The 22,576-nt window shown below is 55.7% G+C and overlaps 1 protein-coding gene across 1 annotated transcript in view; it reads left to right on the forward strand.

Moving 5' to 3' along the window:
• LOC116937508 (polyamine-transporting ATPase 13A2-like) overlaps positions 1–22,545 on the forward strand; it is a 68,267-nt gene extending 45,722 nt beyond the window's left edge. The window contains exons 21-26 of the mRNA XM_076058469.1: positions 12,565–12,689; positions 14,354–14,541; positions 15,177–15,377; positions 16,052–16,131; positions 19,909–20,061; positions 20,654–22,545. Of these exons, the coding sequence (XP_075914584.1) occupies positions 12,565–12,689; positions 14,354–14,541; positions 15,177–15,377; positions 16,052–16,131; positions 19,909–20,061; positions 20,654–20,780 (874 nt within the window). The 3' untranslated portion in view covers positions 20,781–22,545. The remainder of the gene's footprint in view (positions 1–12,564; positions 12,690–14,353; positions 14,542–15,176; positions 15,378–16,051; positions 16,132–19,908; positions 20,062–20,653) is intronic.
• Positions 22,546–22,576: the final 31 nt, after the last annotated feature.

The raw sequence follows: 22,576 nt of genomic DNA on the forward strand, positions 1-22,576 counted from the left end.
GGCACAGTGCACACACACACACACTCACACACTCGCTCAGCTGGTGCCAGGCACAGTGCCCACACACACACACACTCACTCAGCCGGTGCCAGGCACAGCGCACACGCACACACACACGTTCAGCCGGTGCCAGGCACAGTGCACACACACACGCTCAGCCGGTGCCAGGCACAGTGCACGCACACACACACACATACACACGTTCAGCCGGTGCCAGGCACAGCGCACACACACACACACACACGCTCAGCCGGTGCCAGGCACAGCACACACACACACACGTTCAGCCGGTGCCAGGCACAGTGCACGCACACTCACTCAGCCGGTGCCAGGCACAGTGCACGCACACACACACACGTTCAGCCGGTGCCAGGCACAGCACACACACGCGCACACACACACATACGTTCAGCCGGTGCCAGGCACAGTACACACACACACACACTCGCTCAGCCGGTGCCAGGCACAGTACACACACACACACACTCGCTCAGCCGGTGCCAGGCACAGTGCACGCACACACACACACACACACGTTCAGCCGGTGCCAGGCACAGCGCACACACACACACACACACGTCACACTTACGTTCAGCCGGTGCCAGGCACAGTGCACACACACACACATACACTCAGCCGGTGCCAGGCACAGTGCACACACACACACGCTCAGCCGGTGCCAGGCACAGTGCACACACACACACGTCACACTCACGCTACTGCTGATACTAACTGCTGCTGGTACTACTGGTACTACTGCTACTGGTACTACTGGTACTACTACTGGTACTACTGCTACTGGTATTACTGGTACTACTACTGGTACTAACTGCTACTACTGCTGCTACTACTACTACTGCTTCTGGTACTACTGCTGCTGGTACTACTACTGGTACTACTGCTGCCGGTACTACTACTGGTACTACTACTGGTACTACCGCTACTACTACTGCTGCTACTAATGTGCAGTGAGTCCAACCGAGTTATCTTGGGAGCACCAACACAACAGCACCAACACAACAGCACCAACACAACAGCACCAATACCAACAGCCCCAACACAACAGCCCCAACACAAACAGCCCCAACACAACAGCACCAACACAAACAGCCCCAACACAAACAGCACCAACACCAACAGCCCCAACACAACAGCACCAACACAACAGCACCAACACAACAGCCCCAACACAACAGCCCCAACACAACAGCACCAACACAACAGCCCCAACACCAACAGCCCCAACACCAACAGCCCCAACACCAACAGCCCCAACACAACAGCACCAACACAACAGCACCAACACAACAGCCCCAACACAACAGCACCAACACCAACAGCACCAACACAACAGCCCCAACACCAACAGCACCAACACAACAGCCCCAACACAACAGCACCAACACAACAGCCCCAACACAACAGCACCAACACCAACAGCACCAACACAACAGCCCCAACACAACAGCACCAACACAACAGCCCCAACACCAACAGCCCCAACACCAACAGCCCCAACACCAACAGCCCCAACACAACAGCCCCAACACCAACAGCCCCAACACAACAGCACCAACACAACAGCACCAACACAACAGCCCCAACACCAACAGCCCCAACACCAACAGCCCCAACACAACAGCCCCAACACCAACAGCCCCAACACAACAGCCCCAACACAACAGCACCAACACCAACAGCACCAACACCAACAGCCCCAACACAACAGCCCCAACACCAACAGCCCCAACACCAACAGCCCCAACACAACAGCACCAACACAACAGCCCCAACACAACAGCACCAACACAACAGCCCCAACACAACAGCACCAACACAACAGCCCCAACACCAACAGCCCCAACACCAACAGCCCCAACACCAACAGCCCCAACACAACAGCCCCAACACCAACAGCCCCAACACAACAGCACCAACACAACAGCCCCAACACCAACAGCCCCAACACCAACAGCACCAACACCAACAGCCCCAACACAACAGCCCCAACACCAACAGCCCCAACACCAACAGCCCCAACACCAACAGCCCCAACACAACAGCCCCAACACAAACAGCCCCAACACAACAGCCCCAACACAACAGCACCAACACAACAGCACCAACACCACAGCCCCAACACCAACAGCCCCAACACAACAGCACCAACACAACAGCACCAACACCAACAGCCCCAACACCAACAGCCCCAACACAACAGCCCCAACACAACAGCACCAACACCAACAGCCCCAACACCAACAGCACCAACACAACAGCCCCAACACCACAGCCCCAACACCAACAGCCCCAACACAACAGCCCCAACACAACAGCACCAACACCAACAGCCCCAACACAACAGCCCCAACACAACAGCCCCAACACCAACAGCCCCAACACCAACAGCCCCAACACAAACAGCACCAACACCAACAGCCCCAACACAACAGCACCAACACAACAGCCCCAACACCAACAGCCCCAACACAACAGCCCCAACACCAACAGCACCAACACAACAGCACCAACACCAACAGCCCCAACACCAACAGCCCCAACACAACAGCCCCAACACAACAGCCCCAACACAACAGCCCCAACACAACAGCCCCAACACAACAGCACCAACACCAACAGCCCCAACACAACAGCCCCAACACAACAGCCCCAACACCAACAGCCCCAACACAACAGCCCCAACACCAACAGCCCCAACACCAACAGCCCCAACACAACAGCCCCAACACAACAGCACCAACACAACAGCCCCAACACCAACAGCCCCAACACCAACAGCACCAACACCAATAGCCCCAACACAACAGCCCCAACACAACAGCCCCAACACAACAGCACCAACACAACAGCACCAACACAACAGCCCCAACACCAACAGCCCCAACACAACAGCCCCAACACAACAGCACCAACACAACAGCACCAACACAACAGCCCCAACACAACAGCCCCAACACAACAGCCCCAACACAACAGCCCCAACACCAACAGCCCCAACACAACAGCCCCAACACCAACAGCCCCAACACCAACAGCCCCAACACCAACAGCCCCAACACAACAGCCCCAACACAACAGCCCCAACACAACAGCACCAACACAACAGCCCCAACACAACAGCCCCAACACAACAGCCCCAACACAACAGCACCAACACCAACAGCCCCAACACAACAGCCCCAACACAACAGCACCAACACAACAGCACCAACACCAACAGCCCCAACACAACAGCACCAACACAACAGCCCCAACACAACAGCACCAACACAACAGCACCAACACAACAGCCCCAACACCAACAGCCCCAACACCAACAGCACCAACACAACAGCCCCAACACAACAGCACCAACACCAACAGCACCAACACCAACAGCACCAACACCAACAGCCCCAACACAACAGCCCCAACACCAACAGCCCCAACACCAACAGCCCCAACACAACAGTCCCAACACAACAGCCCCAACACAACAGCACCAACACAACAGCACCAACACCAACAGCCCCAACACAACAGCCCCAACACAACAGCCCCAACACAACAGCACCAACACAACAGCCCCAACACAACAGCACCAACACCAACAGCCCCAACACCAACAGCACCAACACCAACAGCCCCAACACAACAGCCCCAACACAACAGCCCCAACACAACAGCCCCAACACAACAGCACCAACACAACAGCACCAACACAACAGCACCAACACCAACAGCACCAACACCAACAGCACCAACACAACAGCACCAACACAACAGCCCCAACACCAACAGCCCCAACACCAACAGCCCCAACACAACAGCACCAACACAACAGCACCAACACCAACAGCCCCAACACAACAGCCCCAACACAACAGCCCCAACACAACAGCCCCAACACAACAGCACCAACACCAACAGCCCCAACACAACAGCACCAACACAACAGCACCAACACAACAGCCCCAACACAACAGCACCAACACCAACAGCACCAACACAACAGCACCAACACAACAGCCCCAACACAACAGCCCCAACACAAACAGCCCCAACACAACAGCCCCAACACCACAGCCCCAACACCAACAGCCCCAACACAACAGCCCCAACACAAACAGCCCCAACACAACAGCACCAACACCAACAGCCCCAACACCAACAGCCCCAACACCACAGCCCCAACACAAAAGCCCCAACACAACAGCACCAACACAAACAGCACCAACACCAACAGCCCCAACACAACAGCCCCAACACAACAGCCCCAACACAACAGCCCCAACACAACAGCCCCAACACAACAGCACCAACACAACAGCACCAACACAACAGCACCAACACCAACAGCACCAACACAACAGCACCAACACAACAGCCCCAACACAACAGCCCCAACACAACAGCCCCAACACAACAGCCCCAACACCAACAGCCCCAACACCAACAGCCCCAACACAACAGCCCCAACACAACAGCCCCAACACCAACAGCCCCAACACAACAGCACCAACACAACAGCACCAACACCAACAGCACCAACACCAACAGCCCCAACACAACAGCCCCAACACAACAGCCCCAACACAACAGCCCCAACACAACAGCCCCAACACAACAGCCCCAACACAACAGCCCCAACACAACAGCCCCAACACAACAGCACCAACACAACAGCACCAACACCAACAGCCCCAACACAACAGCCCCAACACAAACAGCCCCAACACCAACAGCCCCAACACCAACAGCACCAACACAACAGCCCCAACACAACAGCCCCAACACCAACAGCACCAACACCAACAGCCCCAACACAACAGCCCCAACACAACAGCCCCAACACAACAGCCCCAACACCAACAGCCCCAACACCAACAGCCCCAACACAACAGCCCCAACACAACAGCACCAACACCAACAGCCCCAACACAACAGCACCAACACAACAGCACCAACACCAACAGCCCCAACACAACAGCCCCAACACAACAGCACCAACACAACAGCACCAACACCAACAGCCCCAACACAACAGCACCAACACAACAGCACCAACACCAACAGCCCCAACACAACAGCACCAACACAACAGCACCAACACAACAGCACCAACACAACAGCACCAACACAACAGCACCAACACAACAGCACCAACACCAACAGCCCCAACACCAACAGCCCCAACACCACAGCCCCAACACCAACAGCCCCAACACAACAGCACCAACACCAACAGCCCCAACACAACAGCACCAACACAACAGCCCCAACACAACAGCCCCAACACAACAGCACCAACACCAACAGCCCCAACACAACAGCCCCAACACAACAGCCCCAACACAACAGCACCAACACAACAGCACCAACACAACAGCACCAACACAACAGCACCAACACAACAGCCCCAACACAACAGCACCAACACCAACAGCCCCAACACAACAGCACCAACACCAACAGCCCCAACACAACAGCACCAACACAACAGCACCAACACCAACAGCCCCAACACAACAGCACCAACACCAACAGCCCCAACACCAACAGCCCCAACACCAACAGCCCCAACACCAACAGCCCCAACACCTACAGCCCCAACACAACAGCCCCAACACAACAGCACCAACACAACAGCCCCAACACAACAGCCCCAACACCAACAGCCCCAACACAACAGCCCCATCACAACAGCACCAACACAACAGCACCAACACAACAGCACCAACACAACAGCCCCAACACAACAGCACCAACACCAACAGCCCCAACACAACAGCACCAACACCAACAGCCCCAACACAACAGCCCCAACACAACAGCACCAACACCAACAGCCCCAACACAACAGCACCAACACCAACAGCCCCAACACCAACAGCCCCAACACCAACAGCCCCAACACCAACAGCCCCAACACCTACAGCCCCAACACAACAGCCCCAACACAACAGCACCAATACCAACAGCCCCAACACAACAGCACCAACACCAACAGCCCCAACAGCCCCAACACCAACAGCCCCAACACAACAGCACCAACACAACAGCCCCAACACAACAGCACCAACACAACAGCCCCAACACAACAGCCCCAACACCTACAGCCCCAACACAACAGCCCCAACACAACAGCCCCAACACAACAGCACCAACACAACAGCCCCAACACCAACAGCCCCAACACAAACAGCACCAACACCAACAGCCCCAACACAACAGCCCCAACACAACAGCACCAACACAACAGCACCAACACAACAGCCCCAACACAACAGCCCCAACACAACAGCACCAACACAACAGCCCCAACACAACAGCACCAACACAACAGCCCCAACACAACAGCCCCAACACAACAGCCCCAACACAACAGCACCAACACCAACAGCACCAACACAACAGCCCCAACACAACAGCCCCAACACAACAGCCCCAACACCAACAGCCCCAACACAACAGCACCAACACCAACAGCCCCAACACAACAGCACCAACACAACAGCCCCAACACAACAGCCCCAACACAACAGCACCAACACAACAGCACCAACACAACAGCACCAACACCAACAGCCCCAACACAAACAGCCCCAACACCAACAGCCCCAACACCAACAGCCCCAACACAACAGCCCCAACACAACAGCACCAACACAACAGCACCAACACAACAGCACCAACACAACAGCACCAACACAACAGCACCAACACAACAGCCCCAACACAACAGCCCCAACACAACAGCCCCAACACAACAGCCCCAACACAACAGCACCAACACAACAGCACCAACACAACAGCCCCAACACCAACAGCACCAACACAACAGCACCAACACAACAGCCCCAACACAAACAGCACCAACACCAACAGCCCCAACACCAACAGCCCCAACATAACAGCCCCAACACCAACAGCCCCAACACAACAGCACCAACACAACAGCCCCAACACAACAGCCCCAACACAACAGCCCCAACACAACAGCCCCAACACAACAGCACCAACACAACAGCACCAACACAACAGCCCCAACACAACAGCACCAACACCAACAGCCCCAACACAACAGCCCCAACACAACAGCACCAACACCAACAGCCCCAACACAACAGCCCCAACACCAACAGCCCCAACACCAACAGCCCCAACACAACAGCACCAACACAACAGCCCCAACACAACAGCACCAACACCAACAGCCCCAACACAACAGCACCAACACAACAGCACCAACACCACAGCCCCAACACAACAGCACCAACACAACAGCACCAACACAACAGCCCCAACACAACAGCACCAACACAACAGCACCAACACCAACAGCACCAACACAACAGCACCAACACAACAGCCCCAACACAACAGCACCAACACCAACAGCCCCAACACAACAGCCCCAACACAACAGCCCCAACACAACAGCCCCAACACAACAGCCCCAACACAACAGCACCAACACCAACAGCCCCAACACAACAGCACCAACACAACAGCACCAACACAACAGCCCCAACACCAACAGCACCAACACAACAGCACCAACACAACAGCCCCAACACAAACAGCACCAACACCAACAGCCCCAACACCAACAGCCCCAACATAACAGCCCCAACACCAACAGCCCCAACACAACAGCACCAACACAACAGCCCCAACACAACAGCACCAACACAACAGCCCCAACACAACAGCCCCAACACAACAGCACCAACACAACAGCCCCAACACAACAGCCCCAACACAACAGCACCAACACAACAGCCCCAACACAACAGCCCCAACACAACAGCCCCAACACAAACAGCCCCAACACAACAGCCCCAACACAACAGCCCCAACACAACAGCCCCAACACAACAGCACCAACACCAACAGCCCCAACACAACAGCCCCAACACAACAGCCCCAACACAACAGCACCAACACAACAGCACCAACACAACAGCACCAACACAACAGCCCCAACACCAACAGCCCCAACACCAACAGCCCCAACACAACAGCCCCAACACAACAGCACCAACACCAACAGCCCCAACACAACAGCCCCAACACAACAGCCCCAACACAACAGCACCAACACAACAGCACCAACACAACAGCACCAACACAACAGCCCCAACACAACAGCCCCAACACAACAGCACCAACACAACAGCACCAACACAACAGCCCCAACACAACAGCACCAACACCAACAGCCCCAACACAACAGCACCAACACAACAGCACCAACACAACAGCCCCAACACAACAGCCCCAACACAACAGCACCAACACAACAGCACCAACACAACAGCACCAACACAACAGCCCCAACACAACAGCCCCAACACAACAGCCCCAACACCAACAGCCCCAACACCAACAGCCCCAACACAACAGCCCCAACACAACAGCACCAACACAACAGCACCAACACCAACAGCCCCAACACAACAGCACCAACACCAACAGCCCCAACACAACAGCACCAACACAACAGCACCAACACCAACAGCCCCAACACAACAGCACCAACACAACAGCACCAACACCAACAGCACCAACACAACAGCACCAACACAACAGCACCAACACCAACAGCCCCAACACAACAGCACCAACACCAACAGCCCCAACACAACAGCCCCAACACCAACAGCCCCAACACAACAGCCCCAACACCAACAGCCCCAACACAACAGCCCCAACACCAACAGCCCCAACACAACAGCCCCAACACCAACAGCCCCAACACCAACAGCCCCAACACAACAGCCCCAACACAACAGCACCAACACAAACAGCCCCAACACAACAGCCCCAACACCAACAGCCCCAACACAACAGCACCAACACCAACAGCCCCAACACAACAGCGCCATCTACACTCGGCTCTCGAACGCCCATCCCCAGCCACTCCACGGCAGAGCCACTCCACGGTTTTCGCTGTCCCGGTCCGGCACCACGAGCCGGGTCCCGGACCGCGTGGCCAGAGGCTTCTCCTCTCCCGAGGCCCCTCGCCGCCCCGCCCACCTTCCAGGTCTCTCTCTCGAGCTCTTTCCCGAAGGCTCCCGAGAGCTTCCTTTGGACCACGTGACCGCCCCGCGGCCCTTCCACCCCCCTCCCCGTTCCACCGGCGGGCCCCCCCCTCCAGCACGACCCGGTCGCGCGCTCCGGGTCAGGTCGACCGGCGTGTCGCGCCCCAAGGGGTAACCCTGGGGCCGCACGACGCTCCCTTCTCGCCCCGTCAACGGGAGCCAAGCCGCAGCCGGGGCCGACGCTACGCCCCCGGTAACCCGGGGCCTGCCCGCAACGGCAACCGCTTTATCCGCCGTGGCTTCGTAAGCCCCGGCAGCGTGCAGTGACAACCACAGTCACTACATCGCCCCCCTCCCCCCACCACCATCTACCGTAGCTTCCAGCCGTCCCGGCTGCCGACTTCCCCCACGCTCCCCCCCAAGCAAAGCAACGGACGCACAGTCAAAACAGAAAACGTGACATGGAGTGCGCTCCGGCAGTCAGAACAACGCAATCAGTGGCCCCCGGCCCGGCTGCAAGCATTGTTCATGCGCGGAGAAGGAGAGACATAGGGGGCACGAGACGCGCGAACCGGAGCCGGGCACGTGACCACATGGAGGTGGATTGCGGCGGAGGGCAACCGGATTTCGCCGGGCACACTCTTGCACCGCAGACTTTTCAGGAGATCCCTCAACGCCGGGAGGCCCGTGGCCGGCCAGCGGCCGCCGATGCACGCCCCCCGCGGGACCTCGGCCACGCAGGGCGGTTAGGGGCACTGGCCGATATGTATGTGTGTCTTCTTTGGTTCTTTCGGTAAAGTCGCCAGCAGCACGTAGAATGAGAATAAAATAATAAATTGATAAAATAGAATAACAACACAATAATAATATTCTCACGACGTTTCGGCCACGACACAAGCGGCCTTCATCAGGTGAAGGGGGCGAGACTGTCTGGTAGGACAGCGCTGGAGTGAAAGAGCCACGTTCAGATCACGGCCTTTTAAGCTGTGTGAGAGGAACAAAGCGCCTTGACAAAGGAATTAGCTAAATTATATGCTAATTATATGCTAATTATAGCTAAATTATATGCTAATTCCTTAATGCTAAATTATATGCTAATTCCTTTGTCAAGGCGCTTTGTTCCTCTCACACAGCTTAAAAGGCCGTATCTGAACGTGGCTCTTTCACTCCAGCGCTGTCCTACCAGACAGTCTCGTCCCTTCACCTGATGAAGGCCGCTTGTGTTGTGGCCGAAACGTCGTGAGAATATTATTGTTGTGTTATTTTATTTTATCAATTTTATTATTTTATTCTCATTCTACGTGGTGGTGACTTTACCGAAAGAAACCAAAGAAGATGAATCATTGCAGTCACGAAAGCTTTAAATCGAAAAATGTAAGTGTGTATTATTATTATTTTTGAAAAAACTCTTTTTTTAAGAACACGCTTTAATGAAATGCACCGTGCTAGTAACGGGATAACTCCACAAACTCCAGGAAGTGGCCCCGAAGCACGCCACAATGCAAGGGGGCCCCCAACCCCGTTGGACAATTAGACCCAAGCCGAAACATGACATGTACAAGATGACGTTTAGAAAAAAATATTTGTTTTATTCACAACGATAGAATATAGCATTGTCATCAGGATGACGTAACTGACCAACCAGGGGGCTGGTCCACATATCTACTACTGGTACTACTACTGCTAGTACTACTGCTGGTACTACTGCTAGTACTGCTGCTAGTACTGCTGCTAGTACTACTGCTAGTACTACTGCTGGTGCTGCTGCTAGTACTACTGCTAGTACTACTACTGGTACTACTGCTGGTACTACTGCTAGCACTACTGCTGGTACTACTGCTAGTACTACTGCTAGTACTGCTGCTGGTACTACTGCTAGTACTACTGCTAGCACTACTTCTGGTACTACTGCTGGTACTACTGCTGGTACTACTGCTAGTACTACTGCTGGTACTACTGCTGGTACTACTACTGGTACTACTACTGGTACTACTGCTGGTACTACTACTGGTACTACTGCTGGTACTACTGCTAGTACTACTACTGGTACTACTACTGGTACTACTGCTAGTACTACTGCTGGTACTACTGCTAGTGCTGCTGCTAGTACTACTGCTAGTACTACTGCTAGTACTACTGCTAGCACTACTGCTAGTGCTGCTGCTAGTACTACTGCTGGTACTACTGCTAGTACTGCTGCTAGTACTACTACTGGTACTACTACTGGTACTACTGCTGGTACTACTGCTGGTACTACTGCTGGTGCTACTGCTAGTACTACTGCTGGTACTACTACTGGTACTACTACTGCTAGTACTACTGCTGGTACTACTGCTGGTACTACTGCTGGTACTACTGCTGGTACTACTACTGGTACTACTACTAGTACTACTGCTGGTACTACTGCTACTACTACTGCTGGTACTACTACTGGTACTACTGCTGGTACTACTGCTGGTACTACTGCTGCTACTACTGCTGGTACTATTACTGGTACTACTGCTGGTACTACTGCTGGTACTACTGCTAGTACTACTGCTGGTACTACTGCTGGTACTACTACTGGTACTACTGCTGGTACTACTGCTGGTACTACTGCTGGTACTACTGCTGGTACTGCTGCTAGTACTACTGCTGGTACTACTGCTGGTACTACTGCTGGTACTACTACTGGTACTACTGCTGGTACTACTACTGGTACTACTGCTAGTACTACTGCTGGTACTACTACTGGTACTACTGCTGGTACTACTGCTAGTACTACTACTGGTACTACTGCTGGTACTACTGCTGGTACTACTGCTAGCACTACTTCTGGTACTACTACTAGTACTACTGCTGGTACTACTACTGGTACTACTGCTGGTACTACTGCTAGTACTACTGCTGGTACTGCTGCTGGTACTACTGCTAGTACTACTGCTGGTACTGCTGCTGGTACTAATACTAGTACTACTGCTAGTACTACTGGTACTACTACTGGTACTAATACTAGTACTACTACTGGTACTACTGCTGGTACTACTGCTGGTACTACTGCTGGTACTACTGCTGGTACTGCTGCTGGTACTACTGGTACTACTACTGCTGGTACTACTACTGGTACTACTGCTGGTACTAATACTAGTACTACTACTGGTACTACTGCTGGTACTACTACTGGTACTACTGCTGGTACTACTACTGGCACTACTGCTGGTACTACTGCTAGTACTACTACTGGTACTACTGCTGGTACTACTGCTGGTGCTGCTGCTAGTACTACTGCTAGTACTACTGCTGGTACTACTGCTGGTACTACTGCTGCTGTGTGTGTGCCCTGTCCCAGCGTGCAGGCAGAGAGAGACCTGACCCTGCTGGGTCTGCTGGTGATGGGGCTAGTACTACTACTGCTGGTACTACTACTGGTACTACTGCTGGTACTACTACTGGTACTACTGCTGGTACTACTGGTACTACTACTGGTACTACTACTAGTACTACTACTACTACTGCTGTGTGTGTGCCCTGTCCCAGCGTGCAGGCAGAGAGAGACCTGACCCTGCTGGGTCTGCTGGTGATGCGTAACGGCCTGAAGCCAGAGACGGCGCCAGCCATCGCTGAGCTCAACGCAGCAAATATCCGCACGGTGATGGTCACCGGTGGGTGTGGGTGGGGGTGGGTGGGTGGGGGTGGGGGTGGGTGGGGTGGGCTGGGTGGGTGGGGGTGGGTGGGGGTGGGTGTGAATTAGTGAGTTCGTGAGTGAGTGAGTGGATGGGTGAGTGAGTGGATGGGTGAGTGAGTGAGTGGATGGGTGAGTGAGTGGATGGGTGAGTGAGTGAGTGGATGGGTGAGTGAGTGGATGGGTGAGTGAGTGAGTGGATGGGTGAGTGAGTGGATGGGTGAGTGAGTGAGTGGATGGGTGAATGAGTGGATGGGTGAGTGAGTGGATGGGTGAGTGAGTGAGTGGATGGGTGAGTGAGTGAGTGGATGGGTGAGTGAGTGGATGGGTGAGTGAGTGGATGGGTGAGTGAGTGGATGGGTGAGTGAGTGGATGGGTGAGTGAGTGAGTGAGTGGATGGGTGAGTGAGTGGATGGGTGAGTGAGTGAGTGGATGGGTGAGTGAGTGGATGGGTGAGTGGATGGGTGAGTGAGTGGATGGGTGAGTGAGTGGATGGGTGAGTGAGTGAGTGGATGGGTGAGTGAGTGGATGGGTGAGTGAGTGAGTGAGTGGATGGGTGAGTGAGTGAGTGAGTGGATGGGTGAGTGAGTGAGTGGATGGGTGAGTGAGTGAGTGGATGGGTGAGTGAGTGAGTGGATGGGTGAGTGAGTGGATGGGTGAGTGAGTGGATGGGTGAGTGAGTGGATGGGTGAGTGAGTGAGTGGATGGGTGAGTGAGTGGATGGGTGAGTGAGTGAGTGGATGGGTGAGTGAGTGGATGGGTGAGTGAGTGGATGGGTGAGTGAGTGGATGGGTGAGTGAGTGGATGGGTGAGTGAGTGAGTGGATGGGTGAGTGAGTGGATGGGTGAGTGAGTGAGTGGATGGGTGAGTGAGTGAGTGGATGGGTGAGTGAGTGGATGGGTGAGTGAGTGAGTGGATGGGTGAGTGAGTGGATGGGTGAGTGAGTGGATGGGTGAGTGAGTGAGTGGATGGGTGAGTGAGTGGATGGGTGAGTGAGTGGATGGGTGAGTGAGTGAGTGGATGGGTGAGTGAGTGGATGGGTGAGTGAGTGGATGGGTGAGTGAGTGAGTGGATGGGTGAGTGAGTGGATGGGTGAGTGAGTGAGTGGATGGGTGAGTGAGTGGATGGGTGAGTGAGTGCGTGGATGGGTGAGTGAGTGGATGGGTGAGTGAGTGGATGGGTGAGTGAGTGCGTGGATGGGTGAGTGAGTGGATGGGAGAGTGAGTGGATGGGTGAGTGAGTGGATGGGTGAGTGAGTGGATGGGTGAGTGAGTGGATGGGTGAGTGAGTGCGTGCATGAATGAGCCAGCCGGTGAGTGAGGGGGTGAGCGAGGCGGTGAGTGAGGGGGTGAGCGAGAGGGTGAGTGAGAGGGTGAGTGAGAGGGTGAGCGAGAGGGTGAGCGAGAGGGTGAGTGAGAGGGTGAGCGAGAGGGTGAGCGAGAGGGTGAGCGAGTCGGTGAGCGATCCGGTGAGCGAGCCGGTGAGCGAGCCGGTGAGCGATCCGGTGAGCGATCCGGTGAGCATGCCGGTGAGCGAGCCGGTGAGCGATCCGGTGAGCGATCCGGTGAGCGATCCGGTGAGCGTGCCGGTGAGCGAGCCGGTGAGCGATCCGGTGAGCGATCCGGTGAGCGTGCGTGCGTGCAGGAGACAACGTGCTCACCGCGGTGAGCGTGGCACGCGAGTGCGGCATGGTGAGCGCCGGCGAGGGCCTCGTCTTCCTCACCGCGTCGCCGCCGGCACTCGGGCAGCCGGCCTCGGTGAGGTACACGGCCCAGAACGACGCGGACCTCCGGCAGCGGGAGCAGCACGCCGATGGTGCGGGGCACGTGACGGTGAGACGGGGTCGCCGCTGGGTCCGCTCGGCCGTTAATCACACGAGTGGGTGGGTGGGTGAGTGGGTGGGTGGGTGGGTGAGTGGGTGAGTGGGTGGGTGAGTGGGTGGGTGGGTGAGTGAGTGGGTGAGTGAGTGGGTGGGTGGGTGAGTGAGTGGGTGAGCGAGTGAGTTAGTGGGTGAGTGGGTGGGTGAGTGAGTGAGTGAGTGGGTGAGCGAGTGAGTTAGTGGGTGAGTGGGTGGGTGAGTGAGTGAGTGAGCGAGTGGGTGAGTGAGTGGGTGGGTGATTGACTGAGTGAGTGAGTGGGTGGGTGAGTGAGTGAGTGGGTGAGTGAGTTGTGAGTAAGTGGGTGAGTGGGTGGGTGATTGACTGAGTGAGTGAGTGGGTGAGTGACTGAGTGGGTGAGTGGGTGAGTGAGTGAGTGAGCGGGTGAGTGGGTGAGTGACTGAGTGAGTGGGTGAGTGAGCGAGTGAGCGGGTGAGTGGGTGAGTGACTGAGTGAGTGGGTGGGTGAGTGAGTGGGTGGGTGATTGACTGAGTGAGTGAGTGAGCGAGTGAGTTGTGAGTGAGTGAGTGGCTGAGTGAGTAGGCGAGTGGGCGAATCCGGTGACGATGACCCGTGTGTCTGCGTTCCAGGCCGCTATCTCCACCTCCTCCACCTTCGTCTCCACCTCCTCCTCCACCTCCTCCACCCCCTCCACCTCCTCCACCACCTCCTCCACCCCCTCCACCTCCTCCACCCCCTCCTCATCGCTGCCACCGCCGCGATGTCACCTGGCTCTCAACGGGAAGTCCTTCGACGCCGTCCGTCGCTTCTTCCCGGACCTCGTGCCCAAGGTGGGTGGAGGGTTGGTGGGGGGGTTGTTGGTGGGGGGGTTGTTGGTGGGGGGGTTGGTGAGTGAGTGGGTGAGTGGGGGGGGGAGGGACATCTCCCCCACTCCTTCTTAGGGGTTGCCGAGTGTGCCGTCACATTGCCAAGAAGTTGCCGGGACGTTGCCGAGATGTTGCCGAGACGTTGCCAAGAAGTTGCCGAGTCGGCCGAGACTTTGCCGAGCGTGCCGACACATTGCCAAGAAGTTGCCGAGACATTTTGCCGAGGTGTTGCCGAGTCAGCCGAGGCGTTGCCGAGATATTCCCGAGTCGGCCGAGACTTTGCCGAGACGTCGGGCGAGACTTTGCCGAGACTTTGCCGAGACTTTGCTGAGACGTTGGCGAGACTTTGCCGAGACGTTGGTGAGACTTTGCAGAGACTTTGCCGAGACGTTGGCGAGACTTTGCCGAGACGTTGGCGAGACTTTGCTGAGACTTTGCCGAGACGTTGGTGAGACTTTGCCGAGACGTTGGCGAGACTTTGCCGAGACTTTGTCGAGACGTTGGCGAGACGTTGGCGAGACTTTGCTGAGACTTTGCCGAGACGTTGGCGAGACTTTGCCGAGACTTTGCCGAGACGTTGCCGAGACGTTGCCGAGACGTTGGCGAGACGTTGGCGTCTGTGCGCGTGGTGGCTGCAGGTGCTGCTCAGGGCCACGGTGTACGCACGCATGTCTCCGGAGCAGAAGGCCCAGCTGGTGGAGATGCTGCAGGGACTCGAGTGAGCGCTGCCGTCAGTCGTCGCCATCGTCGCCATCGTCGCCGTCGTCATCGTCATCACCACTGTCGTCGCCAGCGTCACCATCATCATCGTCGTCATCGTCGTCATCACCATCATCGTTGTAGCCATCATCATCACCATCACCACCGTCGTCACCATCGTCATCGTCGTCGTCACCATCGTCACCATCATCATCACCGTCATCACCGTCATCATCATCATCGTTACCATCGTCATCACCATCATCATCACCATCACCACCGTCGTCACCATCATCATCACCACCGTCATCATCACCATCACCATCACCTTCGTCAGCTACTACGTGTCTGTGTGTCTCACAGCGTGTCTGTGTGTGTCACAGCGTGTCTGTGTGTCACTGCGTGTCTGTGAGTCTCACAGCGTGTCTGTGTGTGTCACAGCGTGTCTGTGTGTGTCACAGCGTGTCTGTGTCTCACAGCGTGTCTGTGTGTGTCTCACCACGTGTCTGTGTGTCTCACAGCGTGTCTGGGTGTCACGGCGTGTCTGTGTGTCACAGCGTGTCTGTGTGTGTCACAGCGTGTCTGTGTGTCACAGCCTGTCTGTGTGTGTCTCACCACGTGTCTGTGTGTCTCACAGCGTGTCTGTGTGTCACGGCGTGTCTGTGTGTCACAGCGTGTCTGTGTGTGTCACAGCGTGTCTGTGTGTCACAGCGTGTCTGTGTGTCACGGCGTGTCTGTGTGTCTCACAGCGTGTCTGTGTGTCACAGCGTGTCTGTGTGTCACAGCGTGTCTGTGTGTCACGGCGTGTCTGTGTGTCTCACAGCGTGTCTGTGTGTCTCACAGCGTGTCTGTGTGTCACAGCGTGTCTGTGTGTCACAGCGTGTCTGTGTGTCACAGCGTGTTCTGTGTGTGTCACAGCGTGTCTGTGTGTCACAGCGTGTCTGTGTGTCACGGCGTGTCTGTGTGTCTCACAGCGTGTCTGTGTGTCACAGCGTGTCTGTGTGTCACAGCGTGTCTGTGTGTCACGGCGTGTCTGTGTGTCTCACAGCGTGTCTGTGTGTCTCACAGCGTGTCTGTGTGTCACAGCGTGTCTGTGTGTCACAGCGTGTCTGTGTGTCACGGCGTGTCTGTGTGTCACAGCGTGTCTGTGTGTGTCACAGCGTGTCTGTGTGTCACGGTGTGTCTGTGTGTCACAGCGTGTCTGTGTGTGTGTCACGGTGTGTCTGTGTGTCACAGCGTGTCTGTGTGTGTGTCACGGCGTGTCTGTGTGTCACAGCGTGTCTGTGTGTCACGGCGTGTCTGTGTGTCACAGCGTGTCTGTGTGTCACGGCGTGTCTGTGTGTCACAGCGTGTCTGTGTGTGTCACAGCGTGTCTGTGTGTCACAGCGTGTCTGTGTGTCACGGCGTGTCTGTGTGTCACAGCGTGTCTGTGTGTGTCGCGGCGTGTCTGTGTCTCACAGCGTGTCTGTGTGTGTGTCACGGCGTGTCTGTGTGTCACAGCGTGTCTATGTGTCACAGCGTGTCTGTGTGTCACAGCGTGTCTGTGTGTCACGGCGTGTCTGTGTGTCACAGCGTGTCTGTGTGTGTCACAGCGTGTCTGTGTGTCACAGCGTGTCTGTGTGTCACGGCGTGTCTGTGTGTCACAGCGTGTCTGTGTGTGTCGCGGCGTGTCTGTGTCTCACAGCGTGTCTGTGTGTCACGGCGTGTCTGTGTGTGTCACAGCGTGTCTGTGTGTCACGGCGTGTCTGTGTGTGTCACAGCGTGTCTGTGTGTCACAGCGTGTCTGTGTGTCACGGCGTGTCTGTGTGTCACAGCGTGTCTGTGTGTCACAGCGTGTCTGTGTGTGTCACAGCGTGTCTGTGTGTGTCACGGCGTGTCTGTGTGTGTCACGGTGTGTCTGTGTGTCACGGCGTGTCTGTGTGTCTCACAGCGTGTCTGTGTGTCACGGTGTGTCTGTGTGTCACAGCGTGTCTGTGTGTCACAGCGTGTCTGTGTGTGTCTCACAGCGTGTCTGTGTGTCACAGCGTGTCTGTGTGTCACGGCGTGTCTGTGTGTGTCACGGCGTGTCTGTGTGTCACAGCGTGTCTGTGTGTCACGGCATGTCTGTGTGTCTCACTGCGTGTCTGTGTGTCACAGCGTGTCTGTGTGTGTCTCACAGCGTGTCTGTGTGTGTCTCACTGCGTGTCTGTGTGTGTCACTGCGTGTCTGTGTGTAATGGCGTGTCTGTGTGTGTCACAGCGTGTCTGTGTGTGTGTCACAGCATGTCTGTGTCACAGCGTGTCTGTGTGTCACGGCGTGTCTGTGTGTGTCACAGCGTGTCTGTGTGTGTGTCACAGCATGTCTGTGTCACTGCGTGTCTGTGTGTCACGGCGTGTCTGTGTGTGTCACAGCGTGTCTGTGTCTCACAGCGTGTCTGTCTGTCTCACAGCGTGTCTGTGTGTCACAGCGTGTCTGTGTGTCACAGCGTGTCTGTGTGTGTCACAGCGTGTCTGTGTGTGTCACAGCGTGTCTGTCTGTGTGTCACAGCGTGTCTGCGTGTCACAGCGTGTCTGTGTGTTACGGCGTGTCTGTGTGTGTCACGGCGTGTCTGTGTGTCACGGCGTGTCTGTGTGTGTGTCACAGCGTGTGTGTGTGTCTCTCACAGCGTGTCTGTGTGTGTCTGTGTGTCTCACGGCGTGTGTCTGTGTCTCACAGCGTGTGTCTGTGTCTCTCTCACAGCGTGTCTGTGTGTGTGTCACAGCGTGTCTGTGTGTGTCACTGCGTGTCTGTGTGTGTCACAGCGTGTCTGTGTGTCACGGCGTGTCTGTGCGAGGCAGCTACTGCGTGGCGATGTGCGGGGACGGTGCCAACGACTGTGTGTCTCAGCGTGTCTGTGTCTCTCTCACAGCGTGTCTGTGTGAGTGTGTGTGTGTCACAGCGTGTGTCTGTGTCTCACAGCGTGTGTCTGTGTGTGTGTGTGTGTCACAGCGTGTCTGTGTCTCTCACAGCGTGTCTGTGTGTGTGTCTCACAGCGTGTGTCTGTGTGTGTCTGTGTGTCACAGCGTGTCTGTGTGTCTCTCACAGCGTGTCTGTGTGTGTGTGTGTGTGTCACAGCGTGTCTGTGTGTGTCTCCCGGCGTGTCTGTGTCTCACGGCGTGTCTGTGTGTGTCTCACCGTGTCTGTGTCTCTCTCACAGCGTGTCTGTGTGTGTGTCTGTGTGTCACAGCGTGTCTGTGTCTCTCTCACAGCGTGTCTGTGTGTGTGTCTGTGTGTCACAGCGTGTCTGTGTGTCTCTCACAGCGTGTCTGTGTGTGTGTGTGTCTCACGGCGTGTCTGTGTCTCACAGCGTGTCTGTGTGTGTCACTGTGTCTGTGTCTCACGGCGTGTCTGTGTGTCATGGCGTGTCTGTGCGAGGCAGCTACTGCGTGGCGATGTGCGGGGACGGTGCCAACGACTGTGTCTCTCTCACAGCGTGTCTGTGTCTCTCTCACAGCGTGTCTGTGTGTCTCACAGCGTGTCTGTGTGTCTCACAGCGTGTCTGTGTCTCTCTCACAGCGTGTCTGTGTGTCTCACAGCGTGTCTGTGTCTCTCTCACAGCATGTCTGTGTGTGTGTGTGTCTCAGCGTGTCTGTGTGTGTCTGTGTGTCTCACGGCGTGTGTCTGTGTCTCACGGCGTGTCTGTGTGTGTGTCACAGCGTGTCTGTGTCTCTCTCACAGCGTGTCTGTGTGTCTGTGTGTGTCTCACGGCGTGTGTGTGTGTGTGTCTCACGGCGTGTCTGTGTGTGTCTGTGTGTCACGGCGTGTCTGTGCGAGGCAGCTACTGCGTAGCGATGTGCGGGGACGGTGCCAACGACTGCGGAGCGCTGCGCGCCGCAGACATCGGCGTCTCCCTGTCGGAGGCCGAGGCCTCCGTGGCCTCCCCCTTCACCTCACGCACCCAGAACATCACCTGCCTGCCAGCCATCATCCGGTGGGGCGAGTGTGTGTGGGGGTCACGTGGGGGTCACGTGGGGGTCACGTGGGGGTCACGGGATGGGGGTCACCCAGAACATCACCTGCCTGCCAGCCATCATCCGGTGGGGCGAGTGTGTGTGGGGGTCACGTGGGGGTCACGTGGGGGTCACGGGATGGGGGTCACCCAGAACATCACCTGCCTGCCAGCCATCATCCGGTGGGGCGAGTGTGTGTGGGGGTCACGTGGGGGTCACGTGGGGGTCACGCGATGGGGGTCACCCAGAACATCACCTGCCTGCCAGCCATCATCCGGTGGGGCGAGTGTGTGTCGCGGTGGGGGGGGGTGGGGCAAGTGTGTGTCGCTGTGGGGGTGGGGCAAGTGTGTGTCGCTGTGGGGGTGGGGCGAGTGTGTGTCGCTGTGGGGGTGGGGCGGCGGGGGGTAGGTCACGTGGAGGTCACGGGATGGGGGTCACGGTGGGGTCACTGGGGAGTAGGCCATGGTGGGGTCACGTTAGTGTCACGAGGCGGGTGGGGTCACGGTGGGGTCACGGTGGGGTCACGGTGGGGTCACGGTGGGTTCTTTGTGACTCACCCCTCCCCCACCCCAGTGAGGGCCGCGCCTCCCTCGTGACGTCATTCGTCGTCTTCAAGTTCATGGCTCTCTACTCATTCATCCAGTTCACATCGGTGCTCATCCTGTACACGGTGACACACACAGTGACACACACACAGTGACACACACACAGTGACACACACAGTGACACACACACAGTGACACACACACAGTGACACACACACAGTGACACACACAGTGACACACACACAGTGACACTGTGTGTGTGTCACACTGAGTGTCGTGTTCAAGTTCATGGCTCTCTACTCATTCATCCAGTTCACATCGGTGCTCATCCTGTACACGGTGACACACACAGTGACACACACACAGTGACACACACAGTGACACACACACACAGTGACACACACAGTGACACACACACAGTGACACACACAGTGACACACACACAGTGACACACACAGTGTGACACACACAGTGTGACACACACAGTGACACACACACAGTGACACACACACAGTGACACACACACACAGTGACACACACAGTGACACACACAGTGACACACACACAGTGACACACACAGTGACACAGACACAGTGACACTGTGTGTGTGTCACACTGAGTGTCGTGTTCAAGTTCATGGCTCTCTACTCATTCATCCAGTTCACATCGGTGCTCATCCTGTACACGGTGACACACACAGTGTGACACACACAGTGTGACACACACAGTGACACACACACAGTGACACACACAGTGACACACACAGTGACACACACACAGTGACACACACACAGTGACACACACAGTGTGACACACACAGTGACACACACAGTGTGACACACACAGTGACACACACAGTGACACACACACAGTGACACTGTGTGTGTGTCACACTGAGTGTCGTCTTCAAGTTCATGGCTCTCTACTCATTCATCCAGTTCACATCGGTGCTCATCCTGTACACGGTGACACACACAGTGACACACACACAGTGACACACACAGTGACACACACACAGTGACACACACACAGTGACACACACACAGTGACACACACACAGTGACACACACAGTGACACACACACAGTGACACTGTGTGTGTGTCACACTGAGTGTCGTGTTCAAGTTCATGGCTCTCTACTCATTCATCCAGTTCACATCGGTGCTCATCCTGTACACGGTGACACACACAGTGACACACACACAGTGACACACACAGTGACACACACACACAGTGACACACACAGTGACACACACACAGTGACACACACAGTGACACACACACAGTGACACACACAGTGTGACACACACAGTGTGACACACACAGTGACACACACACAGTGACACACACACAGTGACACACACACACAGTGACACACACAGTGACACACACAGTGACACACACACAGTGACACACACAGTGACACAGACACAGTGACACTGTGTGTGTGTCACACTGAGTGTCGTGTTCAAGTTCATGGCTCTCTACTCATTCATCCAGTTCACATCGGTGCTCATCCTGTACACGGTGACACACACAGTGTGACACACACAGTGTGACACACACAGTGACACACACACAGTGACACACACAGTGACACACACAGTGACACACACACAGTGACACACACACAGTGACACACACAGTGTGACACACACAGTGACACACACAGTGACACACACACAGTGACACACACACAGTGACACTGTGTGTGTGTCACACTGAGTGTCGTGTTCAAGTTCATGGCTCTCTACTCATTCATCCAGTTCACATCGGTGCTCATCCTGTACACGGTGACACACACAGTGACACACACACAGTGACACACACACAGTGACACACACAGTGACACACACAGTGATACACACACACAGTGACACACACACAGTGACACACACAGTGACACACACACACAGTGACACACACACACAGTGACACACACAGTGACACA

The sequence above is a fragment of the Petromyzon marinus genome (genome assembly GCF_048934315.1).
Source record: "Petromyzon marinus isolate PM22_M1 ecotype Great Lakes invasive population chromosome 75 unlocalized genomic scaffold, UKy_Petmar_22M1.pri1.0 chr75_unloc.3, whole genome shotgun sequence".
NCBI lineage: Eukaryota > Metazoa > Chordata > Hyperoartia > Petromyzontiformes > Petromyzontidae > Petromyzon > Petromyzon marinus.